The sequence below is a fragment of the Ursus americanus genome, chromosome 26 (genome assembly GCF_024610735.1).
Source record: "Ursus americanus isolate L20-20 chromosome 26, mUrsAme1.1.p, whole genome shotgun sequence".
NCBI classification, from domain to species: Eukaryota; Metazoa; Chordata; class Mammalia; order Carnivora; family Ursidae; genus Ursus; species Ursus americanus.
In genome coordinates, this window is record NC_142152.1 from 18,416,141 (window position 1) to 18,439,026 (window position 22,886).

At 37.2% G+C, this 22,886-nt stretch overlaps 1 protein-coding gene across 1 annotated transcript in view; it reads left to right on the forward strand.

Moving 5' to 3' along the window:
• The window catches only part of RBM25 (RNA binding motif protein 25), a 51,076-nt gene that overhangs the window by 15,892 nt on the left and 12,298 nt on the right, over window positions 1-22,886 (forward strand). Inside the window, exons 5-12 of the mRNA XM_045807879.2 lie at window positions 4,080-4,137; window positions 7,649-7,809; window positions 14,044-14,229; window positions 15,784-15,837; window positions 16,077-16,160; window positions 19,649-19,935; window positions 21,275-21,497; window positions 21,830-21,919. Coding sequence (XP_045663835.1) covers window positions 4,080-4,137; window positions 7,649-7,809; window positions 14,044-14,229; window positions 15,784-15,837; window positions 16,077-16,160; window positions 19,649-19,935; window positions 21,275-21,497; window positions 21,830-21,919 — 1,143 coding nt within the window. The remainder of the gene's footprint in view (window positions 1-4,079; window positions 4,138-7,648; window positions 7,810-14,043; window positions 14,230-15,783; window positions 15,838-16,076; window positions 16,161-19,648; window positions 19,936-21,274; window positions 21,498-21,829; window positions 21,920-22,886) is intronic.

Consider the following 22,886-nt stretch of genomic DNA (forward strand, 5'->3'; position numbering starts at 1 on the left):
AGTTGGCCCTAATTCCCACTTCTTTCTTCCACAGAGGTAATCACCAGGGTAATCCTAAATTTGGTGTTTATCATTCCTGTGTGTATTTTTTATTTTTAAAAATTTTTATTTTTCTTAAAGATTTTTTATTTATTTACTTGAGATAGAGCGAGGGAGACAGAGAGAGAGAGCAAAAGCAGGGGGAGCGGCAGAGGAAGAGGGAGAAGCAGGCTCTCCACTGAGCACGGAGCCCGATACGGGGCTCAGTCCCAGGACCCTGGTATCATGACCTGAGCTGAAGGCAGGCGCTTAACCGACTGAGCCACCCTGGCGCCCCTATTTTTTATTGTAATTACATATTTGTGAATTCATAAAAATCTATAACTTACAAGTTTTAATTTTGTGCTCCGTAATTTGCTTTTTTCATCTAATATATGTATAGCTCTAGTTTATTAACTTATCACTGCTGTATACCTTTGCATTGTAAAAGTGTAACATGAATTGTCAGTTTTCTAATGACGGTCATATAGCTTATTTTTATTTCTTGATACTATGTTTTGTTGTCTTATTATTGGTAATATGTCCTCCTCAGTCACATGAAAAAGTTTCTATCATGTATTGTCTTAGAAATGGAATTTTTGGGGGCGCCTGGGTGGCACAGTCGTTAAGCGTCTGCCTTTGGCTCAGGGCGTGATCCTGGTGTTCTGGGATGGAGCCCCACATCAGGCTCCTCCACTAGGAGCCTGCTTCTTCCTCTCCCACTCCCCCTGCTTGTGTTCCCTCTCTCGCTGGCTGTCTCTGTCAAATAAATAAATAAATAAATAAATAAATCTTTAAAAAAAAAAGAAAGAAATGGAATTTTTGAGTCTTAGGGCATTTTTTATCTTCAGTTTTACAAGATAATGCCAGTTTTTTCCTAAAGTGGAACATTAGGAGGACATTTTTTTTAAACTGTCTTTATTGTGATATAATTCATAGACCTTAAGATTCATCCTTTTATAATGTATAATTCAGTGGTTTTTCAGAAAGTTGTACAAATATCACCCCTGTCTTAATTTCAGAACATTTTCATCACCCCAAGTAGAAACCCTGTACTCAGTAAGTCACTTCCCGTTCTTTCCTCTCCCCGGCATATGGCAACCACTATCTTTCTGTGTAGATTTGCCTGTTCTGGGCATCTTACATAAACAGAATCATAGAATATGTATGGCTTTTCATGTTTTTTCTTTTTTCATTTAATATACGGCTTCATCTATATTGTAGCTTGTATCAGTATTTCATTCCTTTTTATGACCAAATTTTCCATCTAATGGATATACCACATTTTATCCATTCATCAGTTGATGGACAGTTGTTTCCACTTTTTGGGTATTATGAATAATGGTGCTGTGAATATTTGTGTGCAGGTGTGTGGAGGAGATATCTATATCCTACTTGAAATCTCTCTCTCTCTCTTTCCCTTTTTTTGTTTTTTTGTTTTAAGTAGGTTCCATGCCCAGCTTGGAACCTAGTCAACACAGGGCCTGAACACACGACCCTGTGATAAAGACCTGAGTTGAAATCAAGAGCCAGACACTTAACCGACTGAGCCACCCAGGCACTCCAAAACCTCTTTTTAAACCTGTTCTTGACTTATATGTGCAGCAGAGTGTTTTGTTTTTAAGCTTCATTCCTGTATTTATCTCGTCCTTTCATTTTTCTTTTAAGGCACTCCTTAAATGTCTAATGATCCTTGATTGTCTTCATACTTAAGAGTTAGGGAGTAAAGTTTTTTTGGGGACACTTGCCTGGCTCGGTCAGTGGAGCGTGCGTCTGTTGATTTGGGGTTGTGAGTTTGAGCCCCATTTTGAGTGTAGAGATTTATTAAAATTAGAAAAAAAAATCTTTTTGTATGCATAAGCTGGGTTTGTAAAATGTTGAGCATCATTGTAGGTTAATCTAGCCAGCATCTACAGGTTTTGAATGTTAGTATATGGAGTTCTTTTCTTTGGGGCTAATTGGTTTCTCTAGAAAAATTCCAGTTTCATGCCTAGTGAGTATATGATTGGCTGCCTGTATGGGGTTGGGGGTGAAGAACTTCGTTGAAGCATATCATCTGCTTTTACTTTCTTCCTTTGTTACCCATTCTGTATCTCATCCTGATCTTTCATATGTATCCCTAGCCTGTTCTTTTCACTTTCTTCCGACTGTAACTTCATTCTGTCTTCCCCGAGGATGGAGATTATTAAGTATAGTTGCCTGTAAAGACTGCAGGCTATCTTCTCTAGGGTTGGGGAGTAAAGTAGTTGCTTAAAAAGAACTCTGAGGCCTTGATTATTCCATATTTATATTGTCAGGCAAGCACCTGTTTTTCTTTTAAGATTTTATTTATTTGAGAAAGAGAGCACGAGGGGTGGGGGCAGAGGGAGAAGCAGACTCTCCGCTGAGCAGGAAGCCTGACGTGGGGCTTGATCCCAGGACCTTGAGATCATGACCTGAGCCGAGGGCAGGCTTTAACCGACTGAGCCACCCAGGCATCCCACAAGCACCTGTTTTTATTCAGCCTCATGCTTCAACCCCATTCTCCACTGTGCGTTCCTTTTACCTCCAGTCCAGATCACTTGGCTTTGTAGAATCAATTAGCCTAATTCTTATCAGTACCTTCATCTGTAGGTACTTGGAGTTACAGCTTTCTTTGATCTACTGAATGAGTTCCCATCCTTCCATTTGCCTTTTTTCTTTTTAAAATTTTGTTGAATTCTGCTGCTGTTTCCTCATACAATGTTTGACCTCATGGGTTTTTATTGTTTATATTCCTTGATAATCATTTTATTGGTTTCTCTGAAGGGAGATGTGAAAAATTCATGCATTCTGTCAGCATTGACAGGCGATCTTCAGTTACCATTTTCCACAAATAACTTTTTTTTTTAACCTTCTAGTTCTTTAATAATTAGAAATAATGTTTGGGGCGCGCCAGTGGTGCAGTTGGTTGAATATCCAACTCTTGGTCTCAGCTCAGGTCATGATCTCAGGGTCCTAGGATTGAGCCCTACGTCGGGCTCACTGCTCAGCAGAGTCAGCTTAAGATTCTCTCCCTTTCCTTCTGCTCCTCTCTCTGCTTGTGCACACTCTCAAATAAATAAATCTTCTTAAAAAAAGAAATAATGTTGAAAATTTGGAATGTAAACAAAATGTAATGTTTTACTCCTCACACAACCTGCCCTATTAATATTTCTGATTTATGGAAATTTTTTTTCTTTACATGAAGTCTTACTATATTATCTGCAGTTTCATGACCCATGTTATTTTTGCATCCCATATCAAGCATTTCTCCATGTCATTAAAAGTCTTTTACAATGTAGGGGTGCCTGGCTGGTTCAGTTGGTAGAGCATGCGACTATTGATCTCAGAGTTGTGTTTGAGCCCCACATTGGGTGTAGAGGTTAATTTTAAAAAATCTTTAAAAAAAAGGTGTTTATAATATATATGTGTGTGTTTTAAAACATAATCTCCGTGGATTCAGAGTATTTACATAAATTTACTATAGTTTATTTTAAATATTATAATACTGGTAATTTTGTTTTTTTATGGTACATTTTGGGTAGGATATATAATGCTGTAAAATCTCATATTTATTGAAAGTTAGTTAAGGGGTGCCTGGGTAGCTCAGTTGGTTGAGTGTCTGACTCTTGTTTTCGGCTCAGGTTGTAATCTTAGGGTCAAGAGATGGAACCTTGAGTTGGACTCCATGCCTAGCATGGAGTCTGCTTGGGATTGTATCCCTCTCCCTCCCTCTTTGCCCTTCTCCCCACTCTTCCGTGCTCTCTCTCTGCCCCCAAAATAAAATCTAAAAGGTAGTCAATTTTCTGTAAATAAGGATTGTAAGAATTTATATATTTTTTAAATGATGTATTATATATTTCTTTCATATAATAGGTATGTGGGAATTGAGAGAATTTTAATAAATTTAATAGCTGGTATGGTTTTTTTTGTTTGTTTTTTTGCTTTTTGCTTTTATTTTTCTCCTGGTGGAAATACCAGTTGTGCTCTTATTTTTATTACTGATTAGTTGATTTTGTTAAATGATAATGATCATTTCTTGTTTTATTTTTCTTTTTAAGAAATGTGGCTTGGTTTTGAGCTGGAAGAGAGTACAGGGTGCATCTGGAAAACTTCAAGGTAGGTAATTTTTTCTTAGTGAGATCATTTTAACCTGTGTGCTTAAGCCACTTGTTGCATGTTTTGCTCTCATTGCCCTTAACCATGGGAGTATTCTATCGGCACTCTTTGTCTTCCTTCTTACTGGAATAGGATTAAAGGCAGTTGGGAAGATTTAGCTGAGATTACAAAGTGGAAAAGTATTAGCAGGAAAGAGGTAGGAGAGGAAAAATTACACTGTTTTTTTACAATGTTATTTTGCAAAGTCCTTTTTTTCTCAGAGCAGGAGTATATGGTCAACATTCAACAGTTAGGACTTAGGAAGAAAGCAGAGCAGATGGTGAGATGACCTGTTGGTCTTAGAAGCAAACTGTTCTTTTCATACTTGTTGGTAAAAGCACCTGTTTGATGTGGATTCTTTAAACAGTATTTATTATGGGAAAATTCATGCATATGTAAAATTAAAATAATATGATGAACGTCCACATACTCATCACTTAGGTTTAACGTTTATCAACTCATGGCCAATTGTGCTAAACCTGTACTCTGTCCATTTCCTCCTTATATTCTTTTTTTTTTTTTTAAAGATTTTATTTTTTTATTTGACAGAGAGAGACAGCCAGCGAGAGAGGGAACATAGCAGGGGAGTGGGAGAGGAAGAAGCAGGCTCCCAGCGGAGGAGCCTGATGTGGGGCTCGATCCCATAACGCCGGGATCACGCCCTGAGCCGAAGGCAGACGCTTAACCGCTGTGCCACCCAGGCGCCCCCCTCCTTATATTCTTTTTAAGCAATCCCAAGCATCCACCATTTTGTCTATAAATATTTTAGCATGTGTCTCTAAGAGATAAGAGCTTTTTAAAATACTGAAAATGCTGTTATAAGACCTTCAAAAATGAACTATTTTTCTTAATATCGTAAGTCAATTTTCTGATGTCCAGTTGTCACATGTCAGCTTTTCTAATAGTTTGATATAGGATCCATATGTAGTCCACATGCTGCAATTGGTTGCATATTTTTAAGTTTCTTTTAATATTTTAAATTCTTCTGTCTCTTCTCCCTTGAAATTATTTATGGAAGAAACTGGGTCATTTGCTTAGTAGCATTTCTTGAGTGTAGATTTGCTAATTGTAGCTCCAGTAGAATAATGTGCCAATGCTTCTCTGTATTTTATGTAAACTGGTTGTATCTTGAGAATCAGATTTGAGTTTGCATATGTTATTTTTGTTTTTTATTTGTAAAAATTTTTTAAAGGTAGTGTTCTTCATCATGAGACACTATTTTGTTGGTTTTTTTGTGTTTTTTTTTTTAATTTTTAAAATTTTTGTGTTAGGGGCGCCTGGGTGGCTCAGTTGGTTAAGCAACTGCCTTCAGCTCAGATCATGATGCCAGGGTCCTGGGACGGAGCCCTGAGTCAGGCTCCCCGCTCAGCGGAGAACCTGCTCCTCCCTCCTCCCTCTGCCACTCCCCTTGCTTGTGCTCTCTTGCTCTCTCTCTCTCTCTCTCTCTCAAATAAATATATTTAAAGTTAAAAAATATATATATTTTTGTGGTAGCAGGTGTTCATTGTCTATTCCTGAATTGGTTCATTCATTGGAGGGTTGCAAAGTGTGCTAGTCTCTTTGGAAGAATTCTGTCATTCCTTCATTGAAGAACAAATCTTCTTTATTAGAATTAATTTGTATAAGGAAAACCGGGTAAATGCTGTGGTTCTTTCATTTTTCAAAAGAATGAGTTGATGTCTTCAGCATCATTTAGCAGTGGCTTTTTTTTTTTTAAAGTAGCAGTGCAGGGCTTGAACTCATGACCCTGAGATCAAGACCTGAGCTGAAATCAAGAGTTGGATGCTCAACCGACTGTGCCACCCAGGTGCCCCAGCAGTGACTTTTTTTTAAAGAACCATTTTGAACTTAAGGATTGAAGCATGTTCAATTTATTATATTTAATAAGAATTAATTGTCATTATTGCCAGTGAAGTTTAAATTGTCTTGTCTCTGCAAATAGGGTTTCTAGTGGTTTTGACACAAGCCCAACTGCCTTCGATTGCTACCTTGTTGTCTGGAATGTTATCTGGGATTTGGAATCTTTATAAATTCATCTCGAAGTTTTTCTGTCTCATACTTAGGATCAGCTATTTCTTAAAGGAACTCTGGTTCTTTTTAGTGGGAAATTGCTTTACAAATCACAGTCTGGGAATTAGGTATACTCACTATAAGACTTGTTTAGTTTCGGGGGGCCAGGCTGGCTCAGTCAGAGGAGCGTGCAACTCTTGATCTTGGGCCGTGAAACTCTTGATCTTGGGGCTGTGAGTTGAGCCCCATGTTAGATGTAGAGATTACTTAACTATTTTTTAAAAAACACTTGTTCAGTCTTTGCCTTTACATTTTTCCAGTGCACATTAATTTAGACTCAGGACCTAAAGGTTTTTATTTAACCTTTTCTGTAATATATCTTCCTTTTTTTTTTTTTTTCTCTCCCATACTGAGAATCCTTTGTTCAAGGACATTGGGGTGATAGACAAAATTATTGGCTTGCTTCATCTCACATTTCATATACAACAGTTTAAGACTACTAATACCAACATTATCATCAGCAATATGATTATAGAAATTTTCTTTTTATTGAGAGGTCTTTTATCCTTAAGATATATCACACTAAAAACTTGTGGTCAAATTTGCTGTTTTAAAATCACTCAGAATAGTTCCTCTCACTGTGGTTGTGTCCTTAACTATACATATTTATATACATACTTGGATTCCTTTGATTTATTTTCCATTTTTTGATTATTCTTTTAAAATATATGTTTTAATACTGATTTAAAGACATAATAATGGTGAGACTAGTTATTAAAATTAAGCAGATAGAGAAAAATCAAACATTACTAGGATAAAAGGTCAGTACTTTTGTAGTTTAACTTTTCAAAATTGAAAAGTGCTTGTGGGGCGCCTGGGTGGCTCGGTTAGTAAGGTGTCCGACTCTTGATTTCTGTGTTGGGCTCCTCCCTGAGCGGGGGTCTGCCTGAGAGTCTCTCCTCTCTTCCTCTGCCCCCCCTCCTGTGTTCGCGCGTGTGCTATGTGTCTTAAACTCTCTCTCTCTCACTCTAAAATAAATAAATCTCAAAAAACAAAAAAACAGAAGCATCCTATTAAAGAAAATTGCTTGTGTGGGTTTAAGGAGCTTGTTGTCAGTTATTTGTAGCTAGCTGTTAGGAAGTCTGGATGGAATGAATTCAGGAAATAATTGAAAGACTCAATTATGAAATTTGCTGGTTCTGCTAAATATTTTATAAGTACTTCTGATAAGTAGCAATTTGCCTGATCAGAATTTTTCTTTCTTTCCCGTTTTGTTTTCTTTTTTCTTTTGGTGGTTTGAGGGTGCTAAAAGTAAAATCATCAAGGGTAATGAAGGAAAGGGAGGATTGACAACATGAGTAATCCTGCTTTAAAACATCTGGTCTCTAATTTTAATTTTCCATAAGTATTTAGTTTCCATAACTGTATTGATATTTCACTAATTCTTTACATCCATTTCTAGCTTTTGGCTTCTGTGAGTATAAGGAACCTGAGTCTACCCTCCGTGCACTCAGGTTATTGCATGACCTGCAGATTGGAGAAAAGAAGCTCCTTGTTAAAGTTGATGCAAAGACAAAGGCACAACTAGATGAATGGAAAGCAAAGAAGAAAGCCTCTAATGGGGTATGTTTCTATAGTGTTAACTTTTTAGGCGAACTGTGTTCTTTCAGTGTAAATACTTCTTATAAGTGAATCTGCTATGGGGCTTCACAAGATCATCCTCCTCATAGTATATGCTTGTGGCTAAAATGCAAGAGGGTATTTTTATAGCTTATAGTTATTTTAAGTCTTTTATCTACCCATAGTGGGTAGGTGACTGTTGGTTTGCTTGTTCCAGGTTGGGATGAAAGTAGTGAGGGAGGCTGGACAAGGTTAACTTGCCAGAGAAAACACTGGTACAGACTATTCAAACAGAGCTAATTCATTAAGGCAGCTTTTGTAAGTACAACAAAATAAATTTCAGTCTACACATTAATTTTAAGTAGTTGCCTTCTCTTTTATTTTATTATTTATTTGTTTATATTTTTAAGATTTTATTTATTTGTTTGACAGAGACAGCGAGAGAGGGAACACAAGCAAGGGGAGTGTGAGAGGGAGAAGCAGGCTTCCAGCAGAGCAGAGAGCCCGATGCGGGGCTTGATCCCAGGACCCTGGGATCATGAACCAAGCTGAAGGCAGACGCCTAACGGCTGAGCCACCCAGGCACCCCTGCCCTCTCTTTTAGAAGTACACAAGTTCTGGGGTGCCTGCATGGTTCAGTCAGTTGAGCGTCCGACTCTTGATCTCAGCTCAGGTCTTGAGCTCAGGACTGTGAGTTCAAGCCCCGTGTTGGACTCAGTGCTGGGCGTGGAGCCTACTTAAAAAAAAAAAAAAAAAAAGTACACAGGTTCTAAAATAAGTGAAAATAAGTCGTCTTACTTTTCTCAGGTTGGTAGCCATATTAAGTCAAACTAATAAAGTAAAGGAAATTTTTATATGTTGTGTTGTAATGTATGTATCATTACTGTTTTTCAACAAAAAAAATAAGACTTGGGTATATGTCATATTTCTTTTTCGAACCTCAGCTTGAATGGATTTAAAGTAGGTTTATTTTACCTTCTTGTTTCTACAAAAACAAAAAAGCCTTTTTGCTCTTTTCAGGCTTTCATTATCATTCAAAATAGAAATAGCTTTCTTGGTATTACCACTCCCTCTTTTACAAAAACATTGTATATTCTTTGTGAAAAACTCATAAAGCAAACTATAAAGAAGAAATTAAGTACCACCTGTAATCCCATCACCATTAGGAACCACTGTAGACGTTTTTTGTTGTATATTCTTCCAGACAATTTTCTCCGTATAGATGAATATAGTTTTTAATTGGAATAGATGAATTTGGTTTTCATTCATAAATACAGGATTGAGTTTGAGTATTCTATAATTAGCTTTTTTTTACTTGTATCTTTTCTTGTACTTTTAATAATATTTTAACTGATCTCTGCATTTTGTTTTCTCTCATCTGACTATTATAGCACTGCCTGTATTTCTAAAACAGAAGTATAATTATATCAACCCTCTGCTCATGCATCCTTAATGATTTTGAATTTTCTTAGAGCATGAAGCCCGTATTCTTAGCATGGCATTCAGGGCTTGTTCAGTCTACCTGTAGTTCTTCTGCATGTGTCAGTCACGTATCCCTACAAACTTCCTTCAAACTTCCTTCGTTCTTTGCTGATATCTCATGTCCTTGTTGCCCATCCAAGCTCCCTGTTACAATTCTGTTCATATAGTTCTAATTACAGTGTTATTTGATCAGTCATACCTTCGCTTTCTCTCAGGCAGAATTAATTCCTCTCTTCCCACATATGTTCCCAGGTTTTTATTGCTGTTAGGTCAGTCTGCTTTGTAACATACATTGTTGTTATCTGTCTGTTTCTCACACCCCTTGTACCCTGTTTCATTTCCATTATCTCTGATTACAAGATAGAAAGGGCAGTAAGTTCCCATACTGTGTCTCTTCCTCTTGTACCTGCACAGAACCTAAGACAGTATCTTGCCCCTAGCAAGAATGGAGTGATCCTTTATTGAGTAACAGTTGCAGTTACATCGTTCACCTGATGATCTTACTGTCTTTACCTAGCTTTATGAAGAAATAATAAAATGCAGTTTCTCTGTAGTATAAGTTGTATCTCAGATGAGCAATGTTGCCTGTCACATCATAAAAACAACTGTCTGAAATAAGACTTTTCAGATTTTCCTTGCAGTGATAACTGAATTATTTAAAATAAAGTATGGACTTAAATGGAATTAATGTCTTCACGGGGAGTCTTTTTTCCCTGTGTTTAATCATCAGCTGAAGAGGTGAGGTGGTTTGATTTGTAACATTTGCAGATAGTGTACTCTGAATGTGAAGTAAATGACTTCACTGTATATGTAAATAAGGAAATGCACAATTGTGTGACTTTGATTTAATTTGTAATCACTATTAGCAAGAGGAACCACAATTTAAATCTGTTTTTATCTTCAAAAATGGAATTGGAGCTACCTCCAGTAAAAATAGAACAATTATTTCAGATACGATGAAATTTAAAACATTAACAGACATGACTTCGGTGTACTTGGCATGGTGCCCAGAGATGCTTGAAGCCACAAGACAGACATGGCATAGTCTGTTGGAGTGTTCATTTTACTTTAAAATATTGGTAAAAAGAAAAAGTTGAGCAGTTCTATCAGATAAAAAAATTTTTTTCAAATAAGCAAATATAACTTGTGGAGTAGATGACAGATTTGTCATGATTTTTCAAGATAAAATACGAGAGGATATTCTCCTTTCTTCTTGATTGTTGACTGTTGGGAGAAGTCTGAAAACAGTGACCTAAGATGGGTGATGTGAGCAGAGACATCGAGGAGCTTGTGTGGTGCTTGAGTCAGGCATTTTCCTGACTGCCAGCCAGAAGACAGAACACAAGTAGTTGTGTAGTTCTCTTTGACTAAAAAAGAAACACAAACTTTTCCTTCTGTGATATATCTGATTATTTTTGGGTTTCTTACGTTAACAATTGGTGAAGAGATTTGGGCTAATAAGCTTTCCTTCTAAAAATATACATTTTCCGTATAGATCAAGGGGCAATAGTTATTCAGAAAGTGGTGTGAATGCATTCATTCCAAATGCTTTATTTCTAATTTAGGTAAGGCTAACTATACTAATACTTAAATTTGATTTAGGATGGTGGTGGTAGGGAATTTGGGGGCTTATGAGTATTTTTAAAAGACTAGGCCTTCAAATTTATATAACCCCACTTTTATCTTTTTTATTTGTTTTTAAAGATTTTATTTATTTGAGAGAGAGCATGCTCACAAGTGGTGGGGGAGGGGCAGAAGGAGAAACAGATTACCCTCTAAGCAGGGAGCCTGTCATGGGGCTGGATCCCAGGACCCTGGGATCATAACCTGACCCCAAGGCAGACACTTAACTGACTGAGCCACCCAGGTGCCCCACCCCACTTCTGTCTTTATGCTTAGAAAAGCATGGAGATGTTGAGGGTTCATGGAAAGGAATTTAGCATGTAGGGAAAATGCTAAAGACAGACTCAATGCTGTCTTATAAAGTATATTTTCATAATAAAGAATTTAGGTATCAGTAACTGATGGTTTGGGTTGAAATGGCCCTTGTGTGTCTTAGGACCTATAGTTCCAGTGGCAAGTTGTCAGGTTAATTCTTTTTTTTTTTTTTTAAAGCTTTTATTTATTTCTTTGACACGGAGAGAGAGACAGCCAGAGAGAGAGGGAACACAAGCAGGGGGAGTGGGAGAGGAAGAAGCAGGCTCCCAGCAGAGCAGGGAGCCTGATGTGGGGCTCGATCCCAGGACCCTGGGATCACGCCCTGAGCTGAAGGCAGACACTTAACGACTGAGCCACCCAGGCGCCCCATGTCAGGTTAATTCTTTCATTTAAAACGTGTGGAGAAGCATAGTACTACTGAAGGGATTTTAGTGAAAGCTGCACAAAAGACTTTCTCGGGATATATTATTGGTTTAAAGTAAAAACACATCACCACGATTATAGCTTACAATGTTTTTGGTAAATAATTTTAACAGATGTTTACAGTCCTTGGGTAAAGCTTGTCTTTATCCAAGATACCAAGTAGGGAGTTGGCAGAAGATTGGATAAAGGGGTGCCTGGGTGGGTCAGTTGGTTAAGTGTCTGACTCTTGATTGCCGGGACTTGAGTTCAGGCCCCGCTTCGGGCTCCATGCCCAGCATGGAGCCTACTTTAAAAAAAAGAAAAAAAAAAAAAAAAAAGAAGAAGATCAGGCGAAGAGGCAGGTTTGAGAAAGTAAGAAACTCAGAGTAGTTAGTTTTATAAACCACACATTATGACTTGACTTGAAGTTATCTGTAGCATAACTGCTTATCGTATTTGCTAAATGCTTAGGGGCAAGGTTATTTTTTTTTCCAATATCAAATTATTTTTGGCATCTAGCACAGTATCTTGCGCACAGTAGGCTCTTAAGAAGTTGTTGAGTCAGAGGTTCCTGGCTGGCTCGGTTAGTAGAGCATGCCTCTCTTGCTCTCGGGGTTGTGAGTTTGAGCCCCACATTGGGTGTAGCGATTTCTTCAAAAAGGAAAAAAAAAATGTTTTTTAAGATTGTATTTACTTATTTGATAGAGCGCACGAGTGGGGAGGATGGGCAAAGGGAGAAGAAGAAGCAGACTCCCTGCTGAGCAGGGAGCCCAATGAGGGGCTCAGTACCAGGACCACCTGAGCCGAAGGCAGACGCTTAACCGACTGAGGCACCCCAAGAAAATTTCTTTAATTAAAAAAAGTTTGTTGAGCCAATCAAGAAATAAATGCCTGTTGAATCAGTATCCATTGGAGGTAGCTTTCAGAGTTATGAAATTATGAATTATGAAATACGAAATCACTGCTAAGTTATATTCAGGAGCCACAAGATGTGAAACTTACCTCGAATAGTTGCATGCATTGTGTCCAAGAGCCAGTATTTATGCAGAAGAGCATTGTTCTTATTTGTATCTGAAAATGCGCATAGCATGTATTTACCAAGTAAATTGATAAAATAAATACCTTAGGATGTGTGTGTGTAGTTTTAAATTACAAAAATTTTTGTATGTATCTTTTAAATTTATCTTGTTGCTTGTCATACTTTCCCATCTTTCCTGGTTTTAAGAAAAGACTGGTTGACGGGGTACCTGGGTGGCTCAGTCTGTTAAGCAGCTGCCTTCAGCTCAGGTCATGATCCCAGGGTCCTAGGATCGAGCCCCACATCTGGCTCCCTGCTCAGCAGAGACCCTGCTTCTCCTTCTCCCTCTGTTCCCCTGCTCCTGCTCTCTCTATCTCAAATAAATAAATAAAATCTTAAAAAAAAAAAGAAAAGACTGGTTGGGAGTAACTGGAAATTATCCAGCGTTTTGAGGTCATTCTCTCAATTGTGTAGGTTGAACTGGATTAATTCCTTAACCAGGGGCCTTAAAATAAATCTAAGGTAAAAGGAAGAAGAATAGTAGTGCGTTAGAAGTCAGTAATTTTTTTTCATGTCAGTACAATTAGTTTAGTCTTTTAAAAAATAATAAAGACCTACAAATAGTTACTTATTTGTGAGAAGCATTACGACGTGAATTTTGTTTTTGTTTTTGTTTTTATAACGTTATTTGTGCAAGTCATAGGAGAAAGACTTGTGCAGTATTTAGAGTTGGTTCCTTCTTAGTGTATAAGTATATGGTTTTGGTAAGTGGTAATCCCGCATTATAGAAAGCAGAGGAGGAGAAAGATGCCATTGTTTGAGCCCCTGGTGTGTCTGATTGCCTTTTTGTTTTTGTTTTTTTGATGCTTGTGTTTTGCTGTATATAGCTGCCTTGTGGCTTTTCATTTGTTTAACCTACACACGCTTTTGTTTATTTTAAATGGTGGCTGTCACAGTATACATACAACTGTATTTTGCTTTTTTCACATAATTAAATTTTCAACTGTGTTTTGGTTTTTAGTAAACATCATTTGTGGAAGCATTTGAAGACAATCTTAAAAACTGAAAGCTTGGCAGATGTGTGTTGTGCAGTATGTTAGTATTGTGATTTAATCTCCCTGTAACTGGTTAGGGGTCAGAATATTAGCTCTTAAAGGGAAAAAGGAAAAGAAAATGATGAAGTATCAGTATCTAAGAAAAATCAGCAAATGAAATGAAGTTTAGTTTTGTGAAGTTAAGAACAAAACCAAATCTGCATTTAACAGGACTACGCAGATGTTTTGTTGGAGAAAACATGTTTGATTTGGTTTGTGTACTAACTTATTTTAGAATGATTTTTTCTTTTTTTTTCTTCTTCACTCCGCTGAACTTGTCTTGATTTTTTTTTTCTTTTAAAGAATGCGAGGCCAGAAACTGTCACTAATGACGATGAAGAAGCCTTAGATGAAGAAACAAAGAGAAGAGATCAGATGATCAAAGGGGCCATTGAAGTTTTAATACGAGAATACTCCAGTGAGCTCAATGCCCCCTCGCAAGAATCTGACTCTCACCCCAGGAAGAAGAAGAAGGAGAAGAAGGAGGACGTATGTGTTACTGATTTCTGACAGTAGTCATTTCCGCAGTTTACTATTTAATGGTGTCACTCTTGTGATTTCATTGCATTGCACCTTTCAAGGGGAAAATGACTAAGATTTATAACAATATACTGTTAAGCCTAATTTTACCATGTTTTATCAAGTAACTCACTAATTTTTTTCACCAAAATGTTTGTTTTATATGTTTGAAATGCACTGGCACGGATACTTGGGTTTATCTGTGGATTCAAATTACATAAGGAAAAAACCTTGATTTATGGAGTAGATGCTGATATTAAGGGACAAAGGAAGTTTTTTTGTTTTTGTTTTTTTGGCCGTGAAGGGGCTGGCTTTGTTTTGCCTTATTCCCTGGTACTGTTCTGTCCCTGCTCTAAGCAGGACAACAGGTATCCTTCACTGAAGATTTTTACCCATTCTTTAATTCTTGCCACCTTTTCTTCTAAACCGCATCTCATTCCCTTCTGTGGGTGGTAATGCAGTTGAACTTCTAATTGGAGGGCGCTGAAAGAGTAGGACAAGATGAAACAATCCTCCCCAGTGTATTGTATTTTACCACTCTTTGCCAGCCTAAGCTATTGAATAGTAGAGAGTCCAGGTTAAAAGAAAAAAAATTTTTTAAGATTTATTTGTTTATTTGAGAGAGAGAGAGAGAGCATGAGTGGGAGAGGGAGAGGGAATCTCAAGCAGACTCCACACTGACCTTGGAGGCCAGTGCAGGGCTCAATCTCACGACCATGAGATCACAGCCTGAGCTGAAACCAAGAGTCGGATGCTTAACCGACTGTGCCACTCAGGAGCCCCAAAAATGTTTGGTTTTTTTACACTCATTTCTTTGGGATAAATTTGGAGAAATTACGGGGAGTATTCTTTAAAAATATTGGGAGTATGTTGTGTGCATGAACTGCATATGCCATGAAAAAGTACTGTGAAACATACTATGATTTTTAATATTGGGGTAGTTATGGTTCATTTATTTTGAATTTGAGTGCCTTATTAGGCCATCTTCAATTTGCTTTGTGGCCAAATACATTTTTATTACTTGGCTTGTTTTTCCTCATGTGGTCATAAAAACCTGTCTAGTGAGATGCCAGTCATTGGGGATGGGAATTCGTAGTCCATCAGGTATAGGGTAATTGAGGTTTGTAGAGCTCGTTCTTCCTCCCCAGCATTAATGGGAAAGGAGAAAATAGCTAGAGTATTTGTTTGATATGGGTTTGGAGGAGAGGATCAAAGAGATCCTGCTCAATGGCAGGAATTATGGGTAAATTTTGTTGGTATGATTGTTTCCAGGGGATGAAGGAAAAAGCCCTGCTAGTGTGAGACTTTCCTTATTCCCTTGCCCCAGGGGAGTTGGAGAGTGAGGAGAGGTGGTGGGTGACAGGAGGGGTTAAAGAGAGTAAGTGAAATCTTTTTTATTAAGTAATTTGAAATCAAGAAAATGTCACAGAAATCTTACATTGCTTACAGTGTAAACATACAGCGAATTGTGCAGAATAATGTAAACTCTTGCCCTTTTTTTAATCGTTGTGGATTTTTCCGCAGATTTTCCGCAGATTTCCAGTGGCCCCACTGATCCCTTACCCACTCATCACTAAGGTTCGTTTACATTATAGGCACTGACAATAACTTTATTGCTAATGGCCAGATTTGTGATTCTAGTTCATCTGATTTTTCACTATTTAACTTAGATCATAAGTTTTTTTACTATATAAATTGTTTTATTTTCTTCTATCTTTTTTGTAAGATGGTATAGAATATCTCTTAATTTTAGTGTCTTTGTTCTGATGTAGATTAATCTTTAATGCATTCTCTCCTATCCCTCCTATCTTTTTTAGGAGGATATAAATGCTATAGAAATGGAAGAAGACAAAAGAGATCTGATATCCCGAGAGATCAGCAAATTCAGAGACACACACAAGGTAGTATTCTTGTTTTTTTTACTTGATACCAATCTAGACTTTTTACAGAACCCAAAGCAAACAGACAAAAAAAAAAAAAATCAACCTTACATTAGAGTATAATTTTAAGTGCTTTTTATAGGTTAATTACTATTTAGATAGAGACAAAGAAACAGAAGAACAATACCATATTAAAGTGGTCCTGGACATATTGTACTTAGTTTTTTCAGTTACTGACTACTCTGCAGTCATCTCACTTTAATATGAATAAAAGCTAATTTTATTTTTAGATTTTAACATAAACATCGAGGTCAGATTTAAATTAGATTCAGTGGGGCATCAGGATAACCTACACTGTAGTGTATTTCTGGGGGCAGTTATTTAACTTAATCTTAGGAAAATCTTTTCATTAGAGCTGAGATTAAAATTTAAGATATATATTTGTGTAGATTTGAGAGGGGGAGATTTAAAACGTAGGTCAGTGGTTACCAGACTTACCAAATTTTAGATGCATGGAAGAACTGTAAATTCCCATAAAGCTAATCTATTCATTGACCCCCACCATTATGATAGAGATCATATGGTGACTAATGCAAGATGAAACTCTCAGCTTGGAAAGTAACAAGGAATAGGATGTAAGTATGAGCTTCTGTTTTTTATTATATTTATGGATGCCCCCTCAGAAAAATATGCAAAGGGGTAACTGGCTTGGAAATGGGTATTTGTGCGTAGTAAATCCCACTCACGAGTTTTGCCTATTGAAAGCTTCTCTCGATGACAGTGCATCTGTGAATGTTCGATGGTGTTGAAGGTGATGCTTATGGACGGTAAAATGTAAACATTGCATGAAATGTATTTTGATGTTAGAGATAATAAAATGTTACTGGTTTTTACTCTAAAGACTGAGTGATCTTTAACTCAGTAAAATGTTAAGTGTTCATTTTTTCTTTTATTCAATCTTATTTTTTCTTACTGCTTTCAAAATCCCAAGTTGACAGTGCCATTGAATCAGTGCTGCCGAACACTTATTATCCAGATGCCCAGCCCTAGCTCACATACACAGTGCTTTCTCAGGAATTAAGTATGTCTAAAAGCACAAATACAATTTTCCCAAATTAATCGTGAGTTTAAAAGGTAGTCTGTGGGAAGTCACTTTCGAGGAATACTTTTGGTTAGGTTCCGTACTCAAATTCAGTGTCTGAGTAAGCTTGAAAATGGTATACAGTTGTGTGTGTGGTTTACCCCCTTGTTGTTATTTGTTAAACCCTGTCATGTCATTGGTAAAGTATGAGAAAATTGTGTTTTTAAAAAATTAATTTAAAAGACACTTGCTTCAGAGTTTGAGAAGCTGTCGGGCATTTGACTGCCTTAGACTTACTTCACTATGGGGGGGGAGATGTTTTTTTCCAAAATGTACTTTTACAAAAAAGATGAGAATGAAAAATGGTTCTTTTTGCTGGGTGGTATGGTTAAAGGGAACATTTGAAACTCCAGTAACAAAAAATGAGCTCAGTGAACCTTTGCATGTTTTGGTATGAGTTTATTAAATAACCACAGACTGTCAGGGTATCAGCGTGGCAGGGGGCGTCCATTTACAGCACGGACGAGTCTGAAGAGAGAATAAGGTAAGATTTATGATTTTTTTTTTCTGTACTTTCCTCTTCATTATTTCATTACTTTCTTACATCTTTTTAGACTCACTTCATTTTCTCTTTCTCTGGTCTTTGTCTTAAAATATATATATATGTATGTACGTGTGCATCTACTTACCGCATATATAGTCTTTTAGAAATGAATTTAGTGTGGACCAGATTCACTCACTCGTTCATTTACTTAGAACAAAACTTTTGAAATGAGTTCTGAAACAAATTATTATTTACATAAGTAGAAGTATACACTACTAAGGAATAAGTACTACAATGAATAAGAGTAAAAAAGTTTACAAAATAAATTATTATTGGAACAGCTAAAATAAATCTGTAAGTATCTATTATCTGAGAAATAAATATTTATTTAAAAGTGTATGACACTGAGGTAAGTTTTATGTAGTCTAGCCTCATTTTACAATACAAATTTTTGTAGTCCATTAGAACTGTTTCAGAAATTAGAATTCGCCCCTTTAAATAGTTTTCAGTTTCTGTCCTCTTTGTATCATTTCTTTTCTCTTCTCTTTGTAACCTCAGTGTATTCAGTATTGGCTTTGCCTACATTCTCCTTTGATATAGACTGGCACAGCAGCTGAATATATTGATTTCTCATGCATTAGCTTTTCTCTCATAATCCTCTATCAGTTCTCTGATCCATGAACAAGAGAAAAAGTATAACAGGTAAGATTGCTTTTTAAAGTTGTTTTAAATGCTTTACATGACTGAGAAAAGACAAAAAATGCACATTTTATTGTTGCAGTTTAAATATCATTTCGGTGACACTAAACATGGAACCAAAGGGATAAATGTATTTTGTTTTTGTTTTGTTTTTCCTGTTTGGGTTTTTTTGTTTTTGTTTTGTTTTTGTTTTTTTGTTTTTTTTGTTTTTTTTTTCCTGAGTTTGTGTAGAAACCGTGTGGTACACTGGTAATCTTGTCAGGGTACAAACTTGGTCTGACTTTGTTATTTGGTTTATTTGTGAACCATGTACTTGCTCTTCCTCCCAGAAACATAGCTTGTAGGCAAGGTAAATCCAGTGTTGGCGATCCATGTCCTAGCACAGCATCTGTAAGTTCATATGCAATCGTTCCTTCCAAGGATGGATTTATCACTGTTGATATATTTTTATTGTTTTATAGGCATAATGGGCATAAATATGTTGCTTTTAAAATTAAGTGAAATGAGAATGTTACAATTATGTACATTTTTGCTTGAAGTGAGTGATTTTCAAACTTTTTGTATTTGGTGGGCTATCCATCTTGTAATGGTGGGAGTAAATGTTTCCATTGAGATAATAGGGCAAATGTTGGCTGAATTCAGCTTACCTTTTGGAGGGTGGGTAAACCAGAGGGTAGAAGATTATTTAGTTGTATTACGGTGACCTGACTCTCCTCCCCCACCTCCCCTTTGAAATCTTCAAGTAGTAACCTGTAGGTAGTGGGAAGTCTGGGGTTATATTTAGTATCAACAGTAAATCAGTAGTTGCACTGATTTACAGAAATTCATAATGAGGGGATTTACATTTTAGCTAAGTGATTGTATTTCTAGAAATTATTACTAATCACCACATTACTCATGGTCATTTAGTTATTACATAATCATTGAGTGGCCAGCCACACTTGACACAATCTCCCAGCATCCAAGATTGGAGATTCCTGGTTTGTGTAGAATATATGGGTTTGCACGCAATCTATTTAGTCTTGTGATTGCTTCAGTTTAATTTGTCAAGTAAAACCACAAGTACTTAATATTAAAGTGCCAGTGGTTTGGTGGTTTTGTTCCTTATATTGGGCATTGCGCCGGGAATTGTCTGAATACTGGAGCTACAGAGTTAACTCTAAAAGTACTTTTATTGGTTTCTAGAAACTGGAAGAAGAGAAAGGCAAAAAGGAGAAAGAAAGACAGGAAATTGAGAAAGAACGGAGAGAAAGAGAGAGGGAGCGTGAAAGGGAACGAGAAAGGCGAGAACGGGAACGAGAAAGGGAAAGAGAACGTGAACGAGAAAAAGAGAAGGAACGGGAGCGGGAACGAGAACGAGATAGGGATCGTGACCGGACAAAAGAGAGAGACCGGGACCGGGACCGAGAGAGAGACCGGGACCGCGATCGGGAAAGGAGCTCGGATCGGAATAAGGATCGGAGTCGATCAAGGTAAGGCTTGGTGGAAGTTACTGTTTGCTGATTCCTTTAGTAGAACTGCAAGGCAGCACCCTCCACACTGTTTATATTTGTGTGGGGAGAGACCTTCCTCAGCCACAGAGCATGCCTGGCTTGCCCTGTCACACATGTAAACGTTGGTTCGAGTAACAGTTTTCAACTGCAGGGTTAATTTCTGTCTGAAGCTAGTTTATACACAGACCCAGAACACAACCACTGTCCATCCAGTGTTCTGGGCAGACGTGATTCTGTCTTGTTTCCCTGGGTCGGTGAGCATCTTTTCTATTTACCATTTCATTGAGGCTTTGCGTCCTGGGAGATCATCTCTAGCACCCCTGCTTTTAGCCGCTCGTCTTTACTTGGTCCTGTAGCCCACTGTATGGCCACTACTCACCTCCTAGTTCTCAATTCAGTACTCCTAGTAATTTTACCTTGATTTTTATTTTAAGTTTTTTTCATTATTATATTCAATTTGTTTGATGAATCATCAAATTCTTTAGGAGGAAGTAAAGCAAAAATGAACAAAGGAAGGAAGTGGGGAAGGAAGAAGAGCTCACCATTTTTTTTCCCAAGCTGGTTTTCAGATAATGCATTTCTGTGTTGCAAATTTTCACCTGATTATAGCTGAAAGGAGGTCCACTTTTAGTCCACCACTTGCTGGGACTAGAAATCCAGTGTGCTTAATCTTTTAGTGGGTATTAAAATCCTTCCTCCCTTTCCTGGAATAATCATTATCCTCTTGTGTAACCATTTTCAAGAATTTGACATATATACAATCAGTGTATGTATACTTTTACTACGGATATGAGTCCATAAACAGTATATTGTTTTACATATGTACAAATAAGTATATTTGTATTTAATTAGATCCATGGCCTCATACTACATATATTTGGTAATTTGGTTCTGTCACTCTGAATTAAATATTTGAGAACTTTTCATTGACAGTAGATAGTTCTAATTTATCCATGCAACATACCAAAATGCTCTTTTCTCTACATTTTGCCAGCACCTTTATTCCTTGATCACTAGTGAAGTAGGCTGTCTTTTAACATGTTTGTCAGTCCTTTATATTTCTAATATCGGGTGTATTTGTTTTCTGAGATACTAGTAAGCATTAACATTGAATTTAAGATGCAGTTCAGAATTTGAGACTAGAATTATATTGTGTCATCCTGATAAATATAGAGGAATTTACAATTCTGCAGAAATCAAGTGCTAAATTCTGGCCTATGAGTTTGTGTATTTTGTAATATATGTTGCCCTCCTTTCCCTTGGTTTATAAAGGAAAACAGAAAGACTGATAGATCTTTAAAATCTTTTGTTTATATAGAGAAAAGAGCAGAGATCGTGAAAGGGAACGGGAGCGAGAAAGAGAGAGAGAGAGAGAACGGGAACGAGAAAGAGAACGAGAGCGAGAGAGAGAGCGAGAAAGGGAACGGGAACGAGAGAGAGAGAAAGACAAGAAGCGTGACCGAGAAGAGGATGAAGAAGATGCTTATGAACGAAGAAAACTTGAACGAAAACTCCGAGAGAAAGAAGCTGCTTACCAAGAGGTAAATTGAGGAAATGCTTTCATTCTTTATTATTATTATTTTTTTAAAGATTTATTTGAGAGAGCACATGCCCATGTGCGCAGAGGGAGAGGGTGAAGGGAGAGAATCTCCAGCAGAATCCATGCTGAGTATAGAGCCCAACACGCGGGGCTTGATCTCATGACCCTGAGATCATGAACTGAGCCGAAAACAAGAGTTGGGCACTTAACTGAGCCACCCAGGTGCCCCGAGAAATGCTTTTATTCTTAAAGTTTGCTACTCAGTAGGTTAATCAAAAATTTTAGAGCCCTTTGCACACATTTTATTATTAAATTCGACAATTTCTTTTTTAGCGTCTTAAGAATTGGGAAATCAGAGAACGGAAGAAAACCCGGGAGTATGAGAAAGAGGCTGAAAGAGAAGAAGAAAGAAGAAGAGAAATGGTAATATTCTAGGTTACAAAAAAAGTGATTTTTCAGATAAAAATCAGGTCAAATTCTTGGCCATTAACTAGATTAGAAGTAACTTTATCATTAAAATATACAAGCTCTCAGTAATTTAATTTGGGGGCGGAGGGGCAAAGGAAGAGGGAGAGAGAGAATCCCAAACCCTCACATCCAGTGAGGCTCCATCTCACGACCCTGTGATCGCCAACTGAGCTGAAATCAGGAGTCAAGACACCCAACTGGCTAAGTCACCCAGGTGACCCTAGATAATTTAATTTTTATATATTTCAAGTGGTCTTCAGACAATTGCAGTGCACCAAAATCTTTTTTACTCTTAATTTTCACATTTTTGCTGCCTATAAACAAAATTATCTTTTGGCATACCGTTGAAGTAAGTCTGCCATAGGGTAATGTATAAAATGAGAATTTATAAAACATTCTTTGATTAAGAGTCTGTAACATTTTGAATTCGAAAAGGCATTGATAGATACTGTTCTGTATTGGTGTGGCACATGTGGATGAAGGGAATAGTGTCATGAGAAGACCTCTTTGGTTTTTTGTTTTTTTAAGATTTTATTTATTTATTTGACAGAGAGGCAGTGAGAGAGGGAGCACAGCAGGGGGAGTGGGAGAGGGAAAAGCAGTCTTCCCGCTGAGCAGGGAGCCCAGTGCGGGGCTCGATCCCAGAACGCTGGGATCAAGACCTGAGCTGAAGACAGACACTTAACGACTAAGCCACCCAGGTGCCCTGAAGACCTCTTTGTTTTTTGTTTTTCATGTTTTTATTTAAATTCCACTTAATTGACTAGAGTGTAAAGACCTGTTTTTATAAATCACAATTATTGTCTTCAGTATATAACATTTATGAATTAGTTTTTTTATGCTACCTTTTGTAATTACATGACAATCATAAAAGTGAACCTTGTTTTTTGCATTTACACTGTTTGATAAACTGTAATACTGA